The sequence below is a fragment of the Budorcas taxicolor genome, chromosome X, assembly GCF_023091745.1.
Source record: "Budorcas taxicolor isolate Tak-1 chromosome X, Takin1.1, whole genome shotgun sequence".
NCBI classification, from domain to species: domain Eukaryota; kingdom Metazoa; phylum Chordata; class Mammalia; order Artiodactyla; family Bovidae; genus Budorcas; species Budorcas taxicolor.
Genome location: NC_068935.1, coordinates 111,387,890 through 111,407,306, shown reverse-complemented (window position 1 = coordinate 111,407,306; position 19,417 = coordinate 111,387,890). Strand labels below are relative to the sequence as shown.

The window sequence follows — 19,417 nt, the reverse complement described above, 5'->3', positions numbered from 1 at the left end:
TGTTGATTATCTACTTTGGGACCTGAAGCCGTGGCTACACAGCACAGAAAGTGTAAGAACAGCCATGAAGGGCTGAGATGTGAAGGCAAAGGCAATAGGGAGGCACATGCTTTACACAACAGTATGGAATGGAATGAATGGCATATGATAGAGTGGCTTAGAAAGGAATAGGGATAGAGGGAAACTTATTCAGATAAAGCCTACGACTAGGAGTAAACTATTCGACCTATCTAGGAATACCTGTTTTCTGACCAACAAAGAGAAGCGTGAACAAGTTTCCTTTCAAAGTACACTCCAGCTCTCATATTCTGTAATGACGTAACTTCCCTCATGGTGACCTCCCCACAGTCAAACCTAAAATAATTATAGACCTCCTGACGGCTCTCCATTTCACTTAGAATGAAAAGCCCTCCGTGTCCCACAAATCTGCTGTCAGCAGACACCTACTTTGCCTCTCCAAATCATCTCAGGTCATCTGTCCTGTTTTACTCTCTTCAGGTAGGTGGGCTTCATTCTCTTCCCAGATAGCCTTAGGGTCTTTGCAGGAACTCTCCCCTCTGACTGGAATGTGCCCCGATAATACTTCTGTAAGGTTGCCTTTTTCTTATGATTCGTATCTCATTTTAAATATAATTCCTCACAAATACCCTACATATCAACCCTTTGTAAAACAGCATTTCACCACCCTCAGCTCCCAACTCGACTCTATGATTTATTTCACAACATTGGCTTATTTTTAGGCAAATTCTCATGATCTCAAATGAGTTTATTTCTCCCTTCTTTGCCTGCCCTGTCACCAATGAGAATGCAAATTCTAAGAAGTCAGGTGGCTTTTATGTATTGCTCACTACTATATTCTATGTCTGGAAGGGTGTTTGACACAGTAAGTATACAATATTTCTTGATAAATGAATGAATTCATGAATTTATGAATATTTCATGATAAATGATGTATGATATTATTAGATGAGAATGATTTTCTAGCTTTTAATACTCTAGACACTATTACTGTTTCCCAAATACAGTCATTCTTCTATATTTCAATTTTATTTTCTACATGTAACTAAGGATTGCAGCACGTGGCTCAGAGGTTAAAGTGTCTGCCTGCAGTGTGGGAGACTTGGGTTCGATCCCTGGGTCAGGAAGATCCCCTGGAGAAGGAAATGGCAACCGACTCCAGTATTCTGGCCTGGGGAATCCCATGGACAGAGGAGCCTGGCGGGCTACAGTCTATGGGGTTGCAAAGAGTCGGACACGACTGAGCGACTTCCCTTTCAGTTTCACATGTAACTAAAGCCATAATATACCTCTGATATTTAAACGTCTGAGTTTAAATATCTGTAAAATACAGTTAAACATCTGTACTCACTTCATGTGAGTACATTCTGCTCTTAATTACAATATTCAGTGAATAATCATATAAACTATATAACAAAGGACATATAATTAATTTCTTGCCTTGCAGCAATGATAATAAAAATCATAATAGTTAACTAGTTTGGGGCATCTATTTTGTGTATTACATTAGGACTTTCATGTTTCATCTTTCACATGATTCTGAAAAGCAGGTATTTTGATATCCAGATCACAAACAAGGGAATGAAAGTTCACTGGGTTTATGTGACTTACCCATGGTTACACAGTTGGCAAGGGGTCAAAGCAGGTTTTAAACCCAAGTGTCTGGCTCTAAAATGATTTTGCTCTGTCATGAGGCTTCAAACCAAACAAATATCTATTAATAGTTCACTTAGGCTAATGTTAAATAATATGCTATTGCTACTACATGAAGATAATATTTATCATTATAGCTGCAAATCATTGAGTGCTCACTCTGAGGTAGCCGATTTACTTACATGCAAGTTTTATTTTTCAGTTCATACTTTCAAGTATGAAATGACATGATTTACCCATGAAAAAATAAGAGGATTACACTGACTACTGAGTTGCCCAGGGTCATACCACAATGCCATTGTGTAGATTCAATTACCTGGCTTCACCTGCAAGACCTAGGTATATACCAGTTTCCTTGGTCCTAAATCAATGTTATTTATTTTATCTTACTGTTTCAAGAGAAGCTCATGTAAATACAGTCCTTTTATCCATATTAAATACCAGCAGCTGAAATATTTAGTACTGCCAAATTGTAAGAAACCCCTTTAAAGCACCAAATTAACAAAGCCTATTGACATTTTCAACTGCCATTTCACCAACACTTTGACACTTTTCCAGTTTGAATTTGCATCAGCTAGAAACATCTGATATGAGTAGCTGGGTCTAATCTCTTAATAGTACATAATTTCAAGGGGAAAATGTTCCAAACTGTGATTATCAATATTTATGTTTTGACCACAATACACAAAATTAATAAATAAAAAGTTTAAGCATTCTATACAATGCATATCAAAGTTGAAGCTAAATTAATCAAAAAGCAACCTCTATTATTAAACCAAGAAAAGAGAAGACTGTGCAGAATCACAATTTGTTTTATCTGGTTTCTTTTACCTTCATCTCTTCAACTGCTGTCTGTAATTCATCTGGGGTTTTATATTCAAAATCTCTCTCTAGGTATTCTTCTTCGGCTTGTGTCATCCATTCATGCATCTCTGACAAATCTTTCTGAAGGCTTAGAGTTTTATCCAAGCCTCCCTTTAAGGCCTCCTTTCTGGCACAGACCTTCCATAAAACAAACCAATAAGTAAGGCATGAATATTAAAAGTCATAAAGCATTATCATTATACTATTATTGACGAGTCTGTAAACAATAGAAAGCTTGGAAAAGATGAAGCCAGAAGTAAATAGCTTACATAAATGAGGAAAATAACTCATGGCAATTGGATACACCTAATTTCCCATTAGTGTTAAAATAAGATATAAGCATTTACTTGACATAATGAACAGATTCCCCTAAGACCACAATTTAGCTGTTGTATATGGCAATTCTTTTCTGCAAATGGAGAGTGAAGAAAAACATTTTTTCATGATACGTTTCAGTTGGAAAACTGAATTTATTGGCATACATAGAAGTAGAAATTCTTTGCACTCTTTGATGCTGTTTTACAATTTCAAATATCCTAGGAACTTAATAATCATATACCTATATAAAACTCTCATAAGAAAAGGAAAATGAATAAAAGATAGTCATGTAATTTACAGAAATAAAATTAAAGTGAGGCCATATATATGTGAAAATTTGCTCAGTATCATTTATAATTAAATAATAGCAAATGAAGTTAAATTACTATATTTTCAAACATGAGATTAGAAAAAAGACTAATTAGAATGCCAAGTTTGAGCAGGGATGTGGGAAAACAAAGGTTTCATACCTGTTTAGGGAAATATACACCACAGTTAAAGCTTTTAGACAGTAAACTGGCAAAATGCATTAAATGCCTTAATGTTCATCAATTTGAGCCTACTCTTCCACATATAAAACGATGTGTTATGTAGTCGCACGTACACTATTCAATTCAGCTTTGAAGATAGCAACATATTGAAAACAAACCCAAAGGTGCTTTCATGGAAGATCAGTTAAATTAATTGTGGGATACACATGTACACACACAGAATGGGCTACCATGGAGCACTGACACATCTGTACTAAAGCAAAAACTGTCTAGTATATAATTTTACATTAAAAAAGGTGTAAAAAAGCATGTGTGATAGGAGACTCTTGCTTTATAAAGTCTCATGTTTCTGAAATACTAATTTATACAGAATTTATTACTTATTAACTAGAAAGATAGCAAAACTTAAAATACCCAAGAGATCATGCATGTTAATAGCTTACACAACGTACCCTGCTGTAACACACTGAGGGAAAATTTCAATTTAGTATTAGGATTACAATATATAGTGCATCTCTTTTACCTTAAAAAATAACTCTACTCAAATGATGCTATTCTTCTCTCTGGGATTAAGTAGAGTGCATCTTTTTAAAGTCTTAATATAAAAGGCATAGTTTTAATAAAACAACATTTTCATGGTACTTTACCAAATATGAAATATATGCAGTACCATGTTCATGTTAATTTTTCTTATACTTTACAACTACCTTAAGCCTAATGTAGTTAAATTAAAGCTACTTAAAGTACTTTACTCTCCTAGGAGAATGTAGAACTTGATCTATTTAAATATAAGTGTATGTTTCATTATAACAGCTAGAACCACATATCTAACAATTATACTAAAGTACAAAGATGATTTTGTATAGTCAATGAACCTATAATAAGCCCAAGTAAACAAGCTGTTAAATTTCTACTTGGATATGCTGCTATAATCTTTGGAGGCAGTTGGCACAGTGGCAATAATATTAGAATGACTAACAAATTAGCCAAAGACTCGTAGCAAAAAACTATATGCAAAATGCATGCTATAAAACAAAACCAGAAGAAAGGGATCAGGAGTGATTTTAAAATGAAAGAAAAGCAGGAGGTCATTTTGAAGTGACAGAACGAGTACACTGGAAGGAATACCAGCTTTGGAATCAGGATACCTGGATTCAATCAATCACTAACAAGCTAAGTGAATCTGGAAACATCACTCCATTTATCTCCACTTCTTAAGTAACCTAAAAGTTGGACTAGATGATTTCCAAGGTCTTTCCAAATTTAACATTCTGCTCTACAACTGATGAGGAAGAGATTAATTTTTTGTGGTTTCACATTTTAGAAGGATTTCTGTGAAAAGGTTGAGGTTAAAATCATACTTTCTCCTTCACCTTTATTACCTGAGTGATGCCAACTGTCTAGCCTGAAATTGCCCAATCCACCCCTGCAGTTTCAGCAGATTACACTGCATCAACCGCTTTATAAAACAGGAAGTTCTTCACGTTTCCTGTTTCAGAATTTGTAAATCTAACATTCAGCATTGCCCAACCCCACTCTACGCCCCCCGAACCTTTGTTAAGATACAATTGACATAAAACGCTGTTTAAGGTACATACACCATGTGAAATGATTACAACAGGATTAGTCAATGCCTTCATCATCACATATAATTACCATTTTTCTTTTTATTATGAAAACATTAAAGATTTACTCTCCCAGCAAGGTTCATATGTAAAGAAATTATAAAATACTTTATATAATATAGAATTGTCAGCTATAGTCACCGTCCTGTAAATGTGCTATGTGTGTGCTTAGTCACTCAGGTGTGTCTGACTCTTTGCAGGCCCATGGACTGTAGCCTGCCAGGCTCCACTGTCCATGGAATTTGAAATCCCAAGAACTCCCTCATCATAAATGAGAAGTCTGTACCACTTAACCAGAATCTCTTTATCTCCCTCACTCTCTAAGCCCTAGTATCCATTCTACTCTCTTGAGTTTGGCTTTTTAAGATCCCATGTCTTTTTTCTATCTGGTTTATTTCACCTAATATAATACCCTCAAGTTTCATCCAGATTGTTGCAAATCACAGGCTTTCTTTCTTTCTCAGAATAATATTCCTTTGTCTATATGTATGTGTGTATACATGTATGTACACACACACACACTTAATCTTCTTTATGTGTTTCTCTCTGACCAGTACTTAGGTTGTCTCCTTATCTTGGCTATCGTGAGTAATGCTGCAATGACTTTGGGTGTACAGACATGTCTTTGAGAAATTCTGATTTTGTTTCCTTTGGAAATATACCCAGAAGTGGGAGTGCTAGATCCTCAGGCAGCTCTATTTTAATTCTGAGGAATCTCCATACAGGCTCCACAGTGACTGTATTGTGTGTATGCTGGAGACTGCAGGGCAGGATGCTTAAGGGTGAAGACGTTACTGCTAGAAACATTGTCTGGGTTATGAAGCTGGGAGTGAGTGGCTGAGGCAGGGTAGAAGATGAAAATCACTGGACTGGGTATTAAGTAACTGAGGGCTCAGGAATGGGAAGAACCATCTAAGAAGATACTGAAATCACCCAGAATTAGGACAGGAGTAACCATGAGTTAGGTGTTAAAATACATAAGGAATGAGGCAGAGTGACCCAGGGGTCTGTGGATGACTGAACCCAAAAGATGTACTGAATCAGAGAAAGATAATGATCTGCAAGGTGCCAGAATGGCACCCACCTTGCTGCTCAATCCAGTGTTTCTTGGTAACTCTAAGTTTATAGTCACCAATAATCAAAATATATATCTATACATTTTTTTAAAAATTACACATATTTTACAATTGTATATAGGCAGCTTTATGTCTATTTCATCTCTCCTTGTTTATTTCATTGAACAAGTGTGTACATAATGGTTACTCTGTGCTAGATACAGATCTACACACCTTATACACACACTCATTTAACTATAGAAGAATGTTAAAATTCTTACAAAGTAAGTAGAAATATCATCACACTGTAAAGACTGGGAAACTGAAGTGCAGAGATAAAGCGACTTTTCCAGGCTCACAGGGGTAGCTTATGGTGGGGGCAAGATCTAAACCCAGGCAACCTGGTTCCAGAGCCTCTGCCCTTACACATTGTTTGCCTCTCCATCCACAAGGAAGTCTTCCCCATCCATAAGAGTTCTTATTTCATCTAAATTGGCAAAAAATTCAGAGGGACGGTGGGTCTGACAAATGCTTTCATTATCAGATAGGAGTTACATAGATGTTATCTTTATTTCTCTGTATATAGTTTATATGCTCACTTTAAATACCTCACTTGGATTCCAGAAGCATTTTGACTGTGTACTCCTCCAAAATAAACATGACCAAAGTAGAAGCACTGATCATTCTACCAAGCTGGTCAACTGTGTTTCTCCCTTAGCACACACTTCTTCCTTCCTTCATAGAAGGTGCGGTGTCCAACACTGCTGCTCAAAACAGAAAACTCTGAATATCCTTTGATCCCTTCGTCCCCGTCACCCTGAACTTTCCACAAGCCTTATCTTTCATCAAGTACTGCCATTTCTAACGGGGTCTAATAAAACATAAAATCAAGAAAGGAATGTGTTGTTAGCAGTAAGAGTAATGATTGTGGAAGTGAGTGTGAAAGCCCTGATCAAAAATGCAACAAGGAAGAACTTGCCTAATTGGTTAGAAGAAACAAGAAAAATAAACAATCACATTGAGTGGGATAAGCTTGCTGGATGGAGGTGGCAAGGAAGTACAGAATTTCTACAAAGTTTGACTGACACAAGCACTTTGGTTCAGTTTGCCTAGATAACACACTCCCTTCCTCATGCTACTTACTGTATAATGGGAAATATATATAAAAACAATCAACAGTAATGAAACAGAGCAGCAAGAATTCAAATCACCTCTGTCTCTGTGGAAGAGCTTGGAAAATTATTGGAAGAGGTTTGGACAGTCAACCAAACACAGTGTCACAAGAGGAATATACATTTCCAGTTTCTTTGTGTCTCTCAATCTCCACTAATACTCCCCTTGTTATTTGCCAGGATTATTTCCTACCTGAACAACTGTAATTCCTACATGCTTCCACTCATGCCCCTTCAGTCCTTTCATATAAGAGGAATATATAGCAAATATTTACATGATGTCACTCCTATACCTAAACGTCTAATAGCTCCCCATTGTACTTGGCATGAATAGTAAATCCTCACTGTGCTATATAAGAAAATTAATGACTCTTCTTTGCCACCCATTTTCTCATAAAGATTTTTTTTTTTGCTATTGTTTCCTCCCTTGCTCTAAATAAATTGGTGTTGCTCTTTCTATTCATCCATTAAAAACATTCAACAAACAAATCCTTTTCATACTGGCCTTCCAGGAAAACATCAATGATATAATCTATTCTCTAAGTAATATTATTTTTTTCTCTTAACATCCCTTCTGGAACTGACTTACTCCAGGAGAAGAATGCAAGCTAGCTGACCCCGGGCTATCTCATCGGTGAGTTAATAGAACAGTTGAGCATTTGTCAGTGATGGTATTAGCTGGGTGACTTGCCTTGACTTTTCCTCGGCTCAATTTCTTTCTTTTTCAAATTTAGTTTTTGCCTTTTGGCATGATTTCTTTTCAACTTTGAAAGGTTACTTAGAAATAACAAAAGACAGACTGACTCTAATACACATAAAATGAAACCTCTCATTAACTTCAAAAAGGTATTGGTGCATTAAAAAGTAATCATTGCTTTAGGTCAAAATTTCACTTTTGAACCAGAAGTATTTGATGTATGCTACTTGTATGTAATATTTACTCTTCTGCAATTTAATCTTGAAATTGGAAATAAATATCTATAAAACACTCTTCCATATAAAAATGAGGAACTCAGATATGAATGTACATTTATCTTATATTTTTTTTCTACTAAGCTGTTCTCAACTATTTCCCAATCTTAATCCATTTATTGAAAGAGATGTATTGAAGAAGCCAAACTCATCAATCTTACAATCAAAAGCAAAACATATTTATATTTGTACATATACATGCATTACTCATTCATTTTATTTCTGTATCAAGTATAGAATTGTAAACTATCTTTGTTGATCCAATTACATGTATTAAGTTATGCAATCTTTTGGAGAAAAGATTCAAGAAAAATAATACCTAAGAAAAAGGCTTTATTGTCCAGAATGACAGCTGTATTCAATAAGATCATTTTAGGACTTCCAATAAGATGAATATACAGTATCTAAATATATATTATGAAAATAATTTATATGTTAGACAAAGGCTAGTTTTACTTAACCATACTTTAAAGCATCAACACAGAGACTGAACTTTTTAAAAGGGCCATGGTGAAGGGAGACATTAAGAAATCATAATTAAAATGAAGCAAGTCACCGTAAAAGAGATGGGACATACCTGTCGACATATGTAATCCCATTGAGTGTTAAGTTCTCTGAGCTCTGTCTCCAGTCTAGAAGCAAACTCTGGCTCTGCTTCAGTTTTTATTTTCTGTCCACCTTCATTGACACTGTTTAGACTGGGCTGGATTGTCTGAATATCACTGACTAAAAGCTAAGGAAACAATTTAAGTTAGCCGAAAAAGTTACCACAACAATTAGAAATGCAACATAGCTACACAGAAACATATAATTAGGCATCCTGACACTACATATGAATTTTGTCCTTTAAAATCTGAAATATATGCTGCAAAATGTTCAATTTTATGGCATGAATGAAATGGGGAATTATATATCTATAGCCTACTTAGGTTAGCTACCAAAGTAAATAAACTTAATACTTCATGTTTGAAAACAGTGCAACAATGATGAGCTTTATAAATTACTATTTTTGAAGGAGGTTTGATTTTCCAACATAGTATGCTGCAGCAGTTTATAGCAAGATGCCGTGAAGGTTATTGATAAAATGGATTCGCTTTTAAAGCTTTTATTCACAAAAAATTTCTTGAAAGAGCTAGATTTTTCTCTTCCCACTGCATGACAATGGCATAATAAATACTATTTCAAAATATATGTCTTGTATTATACTACAGTGTGACATACATGGAAAGAGCAACATAGTGTTACTGACAATTTGTAATAAGATATAACAAGTAGCTCAAAAAAAATCATTTACCTTTAGCTTAAACTGCATGCTATATAAAAATAATATTGTAAAGTGAGTGTTGAATAAAAGACAATATTTTGTCTATTTCTCTCTTATTTAGCCCAGTTTCTCAACCTTGGCACTACTGTCCTTTTGGATGGGCTAATTCTTTGTTGCATGGTGCTGTTCTTTGCATTGTAGGATATTAAGATATGTCCCTGGCCTCAATCTACTAGAAGGCAACAGCATCTACCCCACCACAAGTTAAGACAAATGAAAATGTCTCCAGACATTGCTGAATGTCCACTAGAGGGACAAAATTGCCCCTGGTTCAGAACCATTGATATCATTAAATAATAGTTTCCATATCAAAGTCTTCATATAAAGAAGTGTCATATATAAAAAAAAAATCTTACCCTGCACTGCTTCAGCTGTTTTTTAAGAATTTCTGAATCTCCAAGGGCAGGCCATTCCTCTTTCAAGAAAACATCAACTTCAGCCATCCACTTCTTCAAGGTTTTTATGTGATTCTGGAATCAGAGACCCATTTTAACACATTATTGGGGTGCTGATTTCCCTTGACACAATTCATCATGGTGATATGTTTGAACACAAGCCTGCGAACAATTCCCATGGTTGAAGAATATCTTTAAGTAGCTCTTCAGGAAAAGAATATTTCCACTAAGACTGCATTTTTATGGTCTGCTGTATGAGCACTGGCGTATGAAGTCTGCTATTGTTAAAAATAAAAGATTACTACCAAATGTGGTTTTATGATGTTACTCTTGAGAACATTAAATCATATCCCCCTCTAGAGAAATTTTAAGTTACAAAACAACTCATGATAATACTAACAATGTGCCCTTACAGTACATAAAACAAACTACGAACAATAAACTCAATGTAATGGTGTCTTTATAGCCTCCCTAAACGTGCACTTCCACAAATTGTTCTCTACAGTTGACAGTTTAAATAGCCCCTCCAGTGGAGAACTTTCAGACCAAGATGTTGTCATCTTTAAAGAAAGAAAACTTGTGCTTTTAATTTCTGATTTGCTCAACCAAGTTGACGTAATGATCAAATGGAAAATGTCATCTTTATTTATTTGTAAATAGCCAATACATCCCACTAATTTTTTTTCACATAATGCCATTTTTCTTGTTCCTTTTAGGGCTACATTTCAAGTGTGTGGTCTGTCAAACTTCTTTATCTGCCTACAATCCAACTATGCTATCCAGATGAGCTATTTTGCCCTTTCTTAATTAGATTTCTATTCAAAATGTGTGCTTCTCAGAAATTTCCCTCTTCAATACAACAAATAATAATGACTTTAAAAGCATCTGACTAAATCGAAAGAGTTCAACATTATTATCTGGCTGGCATTTCTTGAATCTAGCTTTGCTCTTTGGCCCATATCGCCACTGTCCTAGCTCAGACCTTACCACTGCCTTTTTGACAACTACATTAGCTCTTTCTGGTATCTACTTCAGTCTCACCCCATTCTAACCCATTCTCCCCAGTGGTACCAATATTCTTCTCACCTCCTTCTTCTTCTCAAAGTGATGCTTAAAAAACACCCAGATATTATTGTATCTCCCTCCTCTTGAAGTACCAATAATAGTTCCACATTATCATTATGTTTAATCCCATCATGGTTAGATTATAATTCATATTCCAAAGCATGGCATCCAACTTATTTGTGATCTACTCTCAGACTACTTCTCCAAACACCTCTTTTATTACTCTCCAGACATATCTTTTATCTCTCCAATATTGAACAACTTTCAGATAATTGACCATGCTGCTCCATTTTGTCAGGAGCTCTTTCTCCGTCTTTTATTAGGTGCCTAAATTCTACGTGTTTAAGGTGTAGTCAGAGAACTCATATCCCAAGAACACTTCATAACTCCTTTTCCCAGGATATGTTGCTTTTCTTCTCTTTCCACTGTCATATTCACTGCACTATTTTATTTACTTACCATGCTATAGGTTAAATAATGACCCTTTGAGATTTCAGGCCCTTAACCCTGGAAGCTGTGAATATGGTGCCTTACATGGCAAAAAGGAATTTGCAGATGTGACTAAGTTAAGGATATCACTGAGACGACCCAGAGGGATGGTACAGGGAGGGAGGAGGGAGGGGGGTTCAGGATGGGGAACACGTGTATACCTGTGGTGGATTCATGTTGATGTATGGCAAAACCAATATAATGTTGTAAAGTAATTAACCTCCAATTAAAATAAATAAATTTATATTTAAAAAAGTTAAGGATATCAAGATAAAGAGATGATCCTGGGTTATCCAAATGGACACAATATGATCAAAGGATTCTTATTAAGATAGAAGCAAGAGTGTAAAAGAGAAATTGGGAGGTGCTACACTCCTGGCTTTAAAGATGAAGATGGAAACATGAGCCAAGATTGTAGTTTCCCAAAACTAAAAGTGACAAGGCAATAAATTTTCTCCTAAAGCCTCCAGAAAGGACACAGCCCTGTCCATACCTTGATTTTAGCCCACTGAGCCTGATATTGAACTTTTGATACCCAGAACCACAATATATGTGTGCTGTTTCAAGCCATTAAATTTACAACAACTTATTACTGCAGCAATAGGAAATGGATACACGTCCCTTTGTCCTTCACCAGACATGGGCTCCTTGATGGCAAGGACCATGTACCTGTACCCTCTTTTGCCACAAGCACAGACAAAAAGTGTGTTTTTATATGTGTGTGTATGTGTATGCATATGTTCATACCTCGAGAGACATTACTGTGGATGTTGTGCTTTAAAAAATAATGTAAAACTGCTAGGTCTTCTGGTTTGTGAAAGGTAAGAAAAAACAACTAAGTAGCTGGACTGGGATTTAAAACCAGAAGCGTGCTATTCCGATGCTTTTCCATCATGCTTTCAAGCTTCTTTCCAACATTAACATTTTTTGCAATAAGTTACCACATAAGAGAAATATCACCTGTATTACCAAATGTTTTAAACTTTAGACTACAGTGCAGTTGTTGGTTTACTAATGCTTGGGTAATTAGGTGGCACTATTCAAACAAATTAAGGTAGTAGAAGTTGTTTTGTGGAAGGTGATGGGATCAAATTTATATATAAAATTACAAGTGAAATATGCTGATGAAATTATGTATATTACATGGCAGATAACTTTTTATTTGGTGGTGGTGGTTTAGTCACTAAGTCATGTCCGAATCTTGTGACACCATGGACTGTAGCCCCCCAGGCTCCTCTGTCCATGGGATTTTCCAAGTAAAAATACTGGGGTGGGTTGCCATTTCCTTCTCCAGGGTATCTTGCTGACCCAGGGATCGAAGCCACGTCTCCTGGGTGGAGACGGATTCTTTAGCACTGCATCAACATGGAAGCTTCCTCACCCCATATATACATACATACATACATATAGATAGATAGATAGATAGATAGATAGATAGATAGATTCAAGGGGTTAGATCTGATAGACAGAGCCTGAAGAACTACAGACAGAGGTCTGTAACATTATACAGGAGGTAGTGATCAAAACTATCCCAAAGAAAAAGAAAGGCAAAAAGGCAAAATGCTTGTCTGAAGAAGCCTTATAAATAGCTGAGAAAAGAAAAGAAGTGAAAAGCAAAGGAGAAAGGAAAGATATACCCATCTGAATGTAGAGCTCCAAAGAATAGCAAGGAGAGATAAGAATGCCTTCCTAAGTAAACAATTCAAAGACATAAAATAATAGAATGGGAAAGACTAGAGATCTCTTCAAGTAAATTAGAGATACCAAGGGAACATTTCATGCACAGATGGGCACAATAAAGGACATAAATGGTATGAACCTAACAGGAGCAGAAGATATTAAGAAGAGGTGGCAAGAATACACAGAAGAATTATGCAAAAGAGATCTTAATGACCCAGATAACCATGATGGTGTGATCACTCATCTAGAGCCAGACTTTCTGGAATGTGAAATCAAGTGGGCTTTAGGAAGCATCACTACGAGCAAAACTAGTGGGGATGATGGAATTCCAGCTGAGCTATTTCAAATCCTAAAAGATGATGCTGTCAATGTGCTATACTCAATATGCCAGCAAACTTGGAAAACTCAGCTCTGGCCATAGGACTGGAAAAGGTCAGTTTTCATTCCAGTCCCAAAGAAAGTTCAAACTACCACACAACTGCACTCATCTAACAAGCTAGCAAAGTAATGCTAAAAATTCTCCAAGCTAGGCTTCAACACTACATGAACTGAGAAATTCCAGATATTCAAGCTGGATTTAGAAAAGGCAGCGGAACCAGAGATCAAATTGCCAACATCCATTGGGTAATAGAAAAAGCAAGAGAGTTCCAGGAAAAAAAAAATCTACTCCTGCTTTATTGACTATGCCAAAGCCTTTGACTGTGTGGATCACAACAAACTGTGGAAGATTCTTCAAGACATGGGAACCAGAACACATTATCCATCTCCTGAGAAATCTGTATGCAGGTCAAGAAGCAACAGTTAGAACTGGACCTGCAAAAATGACTGGTTCCAAATAGGAAAAGGAGTACGTCTAGGCTGTATATTGTCACCCTGCTTACTTAACTTATATGCAGAATACATATGAAATGCCAGGCTAGATGAAGCACAAGCTGGAACCAAGACTGCCGGGAGAAATACCAATAACCTCAGATATGTTGATGACACCACGTTTATGGAAGAAAGCAAAGAGGAACTAAAGAACTTCTTGATGAAGGTGAAAGAGGAGAGTGGAAAAGCTGACTTAATACTCAAAAAACTAAGATCATGCCACCAGGTCCTGTCACTTCATGGCCATAGATGGGGAAACAATGGAAACAGTGACAGACTTTATTTTCTTGGGTTCCAAAATCACTGCAGATGGTGACTGCAGCCATGAAATTACAAGACGCTTACCCTTTGGAAGGAAAGCTATGAGAAAACTAGACAGTGTATTGAAAAGCAGAGACATTACTTTACCAACAAAGATCCGTCTAGTCAAAGCTATGGCTTTTCCATTAGTCATGTATGGGTGTGAGAGTTGGACCATAAAGGCTGAGAGCCGAAGAATTGATGCTTTTGAACTGTGGTGTTGGAGAAGACTCTTGAGAGTCCCTTGGACTGCAAGATCAAACCAGTCCATCCTAAAGGAAATCAGTCCTGAATACTCATTGGAAGCACTGACGCTGAAGCTGAAGCTCCAATACTTTGGCCACCTGATGCGAAGAACTGACTCATTGGATAAGATCCTGATCCTGGGAAAGATTGAGGGCAGGAGAAGCAGACAACAGAGGACGAGATGATTGGATGGCATCACCGACTCAACGGACATGAATCTGAGCAACCTCTGGGAGACAGTGAAGCACAGGGAAGCCTGGGACACTGCAGTCCATGGGGTCACAAACAGTTGGACACAACTGAACAACAACACACATATACACACACACACACACACACACATATATCCACTCAGCAAATTCTTTACCTCTGAGCCAACAAGCAAGTCCCCCAGCTCTAGATAACATGTTACAATTAAAGCTGACATGTGAGTTAGCCTGTGTGTATATATATGTGTGTGTGTGTGTGTGTGTGTGTGTGTGTGTGTGTATACATTCTTTATTTTACAACCAAAATAACAATGTATTTTTCAGGAAAAAAAAAAATTTCCTGCACTGCAAGCAGTCTCTTGCATCACAAGTGGGTTTATTCATAAGCTAAATAATTATTTACAGGATAACAAGACTAAAAAGAAGATGGGCTTTGAATTGAGCTGAAAAGTTTTTTAATTCCTGTTGGTAATGGTGGAAAAAAGCTAATTCTAAAGAAAATCAAAGAAACAGAATTCTTAATGCCTTCTTAAAATCAATAGGCAAACTATTGTCCTTCGAGACAAATTTGTATCTTTTGGCCTTATCACTGACTTTAAGGGACTATGTCTTTTAATTGTATAACATCATTAGGAGAGAAACAAATAAAAATCAATATAAAAAGTAAAATCTTGAATTACCTGAAGTTTTCGGAGTTTGGCCATTTGCTCCTCTAGCTTTTGGCAACGTTCAGTCAGCTGGGCAGAGAGTTTCTTCCATCGACCCTCAATGTCTTCAAATTCTGATTGATATCTCTGGCTTATATGAGAGGGTGCTTTCCTTGACATCTCTTTCACAGTGGTGCTGAGATAGTTTAAGTCATTTTGGTGCTCTTGCAGAAAGCTTTGTAAAGCCTCAAAATTAAAAAGAAAGTACCTTTATACTAATTGATGAATATTAATGAGTTTAATTGTTCAACTTCATTGATGAGTTTCAGATAAATCAAATGTACTTAAAATGAAAGCTGCGTGGCTCAAATATTTAAAATAATAAATGATGTAACATCAGATGTGAAATAATTAGCAACTTAAATTCTACTTTCAATCATGAGTAATTTACACATTATTTAGTAATATTGTATTTATAAATCTATGCCTATTCTTATCAACAAAGTGGAATATATACAAAACTGTATCTTATTGAAACAAAGAGCTTTAGCTTATCTAATTTTATTAAATTTTATTTGTATATTAATAACTGCATTTATGATTCAATTAATGGAGTTTAACTTAATTATAAGTAAACTGAATCATAAGCCTTTAGTAAGATAATTTCTAATCTTCATAGATAAAAATATAACTAAATAAGATTGATATATGTGATAACAAAACTCTGAATAAGCTAAATCATATAGATAGTTTACTCATGCCATTTAATGGAAGTTTCTTATTCTTCAAAAACAGTGTTCTATTTTGTAGTATCACCATGAAATTTTCAGATAATTTTGGGGAGAATTTATAAACTTCATTTCACATTTGTACTGTATAATCTATTCCACCCCTTATAATAGAAAGCATACGTTAAGGATTGCTCTATTCTGTATTTATTTAAATGTTACTTTCTGGTTATAAAAGTAATAAAGGTTTAAGATTTTAAAATGGACAAAAATACCCATTACATACAACTGTTTTTAGATAAATTTCCAGGCTTTTTTTTTACTGAATAGCTGATCATATTTTATACTCACATACACATAATTAAGTAAAACACATAATCTTATGGTTATATAATATTTATTTTGTGATATGTAAGTTATTTTAAATTTATTATTTTATTTATTGTTACACTTGATTATTTACACAATATATAGTATGCACATACATTTTGAGCTAAGCAATTTATTGTGAGCCTTTTCCCATGTCATTAGTTCAGTTCAGTCTCTCAGTCGTGTCCGACTCTTTGTGACCCCATGAATCGCAGCATGCCAGGCCTCCCTGTCTATCACCAACTCCCGGAGTTCACTCAGACTTGAGTCCATGGAGTCAGTGATGCCATCTAGCCATCTCATCCTCTGTTGTCCCCTTCTCCTCCTGGCCCCAATCCCTCCCAGCATCAGAGTCTTTTCCAAAGAGTCAACTCTTCACATGAGGTGGCCAAAGTACTGGAGTTTCAGCTTTAGCATCATTCCTTCCAAAGAAATCCCAGGGCTGATCTCCTTCAGAATGGACTGGTTGGATCTCCTTGCAGTCCAAGGGACTTTCAAGAGTCTTCTCCAACACCACAGTTCAAAAGCATCAATTCTTCGGTGCTCAGCCTTCTTCATAGTCCAACTCTCACATCCATACATGACCACAGGAAAAACCATAGCCTTGACTAGACAGACCTTAGTTGGCAAAGTAATATCTCTGCTTTTGAATATGTTATCTAGGTTGGTCATAACTTTTCTTCCAAGGAGTAAGCATCTTTTAATTAAAGTAATTGTAAAGTAAATGTCATTTAAAGTAATTATAAGTAAATGTCATTAAGTAATTTTTAAAAACATAGATTTTAATTGCTTCTGTAGTTCTTTTAACCATTTTTCATTATTACTTGTATAAATTAATTTTAACTTTTCTACTCTTTTCAGTTCAGTTCAGTCACTCAGTCATGTCCAACTCTTTGCAACCCCATGGACTGCAGCATGCCAGGCCTCCCTGTCCATCACCAACTCCTGGAGTTTACCCAAACCCACGTCCATTGTGCCAGTGATGCCATCCAACCATCTCATCCACTGTCATCCCCTTCTCCTCCTGCCCTCAATCTCTCCCAGCATCAGGGTCTTTTCCAGTTAGTCAGCTCTTTGCATGAGGTGGCCAAAGTATTGGAGTTTCAGCTTCAGCATCAGTCCTTCCAATGAACACCCAGGACTGATCTGCTTTAGGATGGAGTGGTTGGATCTCTTTGCAGTCCAAGGGACTCTCAAGAGTCTTCTCCAATGCCACAGTTCAAAGGCATCAATTCTTCAGTGCTCAGCCTTCTTTATAGTACAACTCTCACATCCATATATGACTACTGGAAAACCATAGCCTTGACCAGATGGACATTAGTTGACAAAGTAATGTCTCTGCTTTCTAATATTCAGTCTAGGCTGATCATAACTTTCCTTCCAAGGAGCAAGCGTCGTTTAATTTCATGGCTGCAATTACCAACTGCAGTGATTTTGGAGCCCAGAAAAATAAAGTCAGCCACTGTTTCCCCATCTATTTGCCATGAAGTGATGGGACCAGATGCCATGATCTTAGTTTTCTGAATGTTGAGTTTTAAGCCAACTTTTTCACTCTCCTCTTTCACTTTCATCAAGAGGCTTTTTAGTTCTTCACTTTCTGCCATAAGCGTGGTGTCATTTGCATATCTGAGGTTATTGATATTTCTCCCAGCAATCTTGATTCCAACTTGTGCTTCTTTCAGCCCAGCATTTCTCATGATGTACTCTGAATATAAGTTAAATAAGCAGGGTGACAATATACAGCCTTGACCTACTCCTTTTCCTATTTTGAACTTTCTGTTGTTCCATGTTCAGTTCTAACTGTTGTTTCCTGACCTGTATACAGGTTTCTCAAGAGGCAGGTCAGGCGGTCTGGTATTTCCATCTCTTTCAGAATTTTCCACAGTTTATTGTGATCCACACAGTCAAAGGCTTTGGCATAGTCAATAATGCAGAAATATATTTTTTTCTGGAACTCTCTTGCATTTTTGATGATCCAGTGGATGTTGGCAATTTGATCTCTGGTTCCTCTGCCTTTTCTAAAACCAGCTTGAACATCTGGAAGTTCATGATCCACGTATTGCTGAAGCCTGGCTTGGAGAATTTTGAGCATTACTTTACTAGTGTGTGAGATGAGTGCAATTGTGTGGTAGTTTGAGCATTCTTTGGCATTGCCTTTCTTTGGGATTGGAATGAAAACTGACCTTTTCCAGTCCTATGGCCACTGCTGAGTTTTCCAAATTTGCTGGCATATTGAGTGCAGCACTTTACTTATTTTACATATGATAGTGTGTACCCCTTAATCCCATACTCTCATTTTGCCCCTCTCTCCTCTGGCAACCACTGGTATATTCACTATATCTGACTGTTTTCTTATATTCATTTATGTATTTATTTTTGCAATTTCATATGTAAAAATGATATCCCATTTTGTAAATTTGTACATCCTTTTCAATTTGAGCTACAATCATTCATAGGAATAATAGTCATTTCTTTTTTTGGTGACTACCTGATTAATGACTTACTCAGACAGATGTTTTCCTTGTTTTGTTTTTCTTTAAGATTTGCTCTGGTACTTTTCCTGGTGGCTCAGATGGCAAAGCGTCTGTCTACAATGCTGGACACCCGGGTTCGATCCCTGGGTTGGGAAGATCCCCTGGAGAAGGAAATGGCATCCCACTCCAGGACTATTACCTGGAAAATCTCATGGACCGCGGAGCCTGGTAGGCTACAGTCCATGGGGTCGCAGAGTCGGACATGACTGAGCGACTTCACTTTCACGTTCACTGGTACTTTTACAATGCTGCGATCACTTCCACTGATTTTTGTGCTCCCCCATCATATATTTGTAAAGAGGTTTATTAAACTTTCCTCAAAATTTATGCCTGTTAAAACCTTTTTGAATTTTTAATCTACGTAGTAGTTTGTTTTGGTGTAACAGTTGACAC

At 36.5% G+C, this 19,417-nt stretch overlaps 1 protein-coding gene across 1 annotated transcript in view; it reads right to left on the bottom strand.

The window, feature by feature from the left end:
- The window catches only part of DMD (dystrophin), a 2,235,978-nt gene that overhangs the window by 1,425,513 nt on the left and 791,048 nt on the right, over nt 1-19,417 (bottom strand). The window contains exons 23-26 of the mRNA XM_052663429.1: nt 15,427-15,639; nt 9,849-9,962; nt 8,746-8,901; nt 2,503-2,673 (exon numbers count right to left, since the gene is read on the bottom strand). Of these exons, the coding sequence (XP_052519389.1) occupies nt 2,503-2,673; nt 8,746-8,901; nt 9,849-9,962; nt 15,427-15,639 (654 nt within the window). The remainder of the gene's footprint in view (nt 1-2,502; nt 2,674-8,745; nt 8,902-9,848; nt 9,963-15,426; nt 15,640-19,417) is intronic.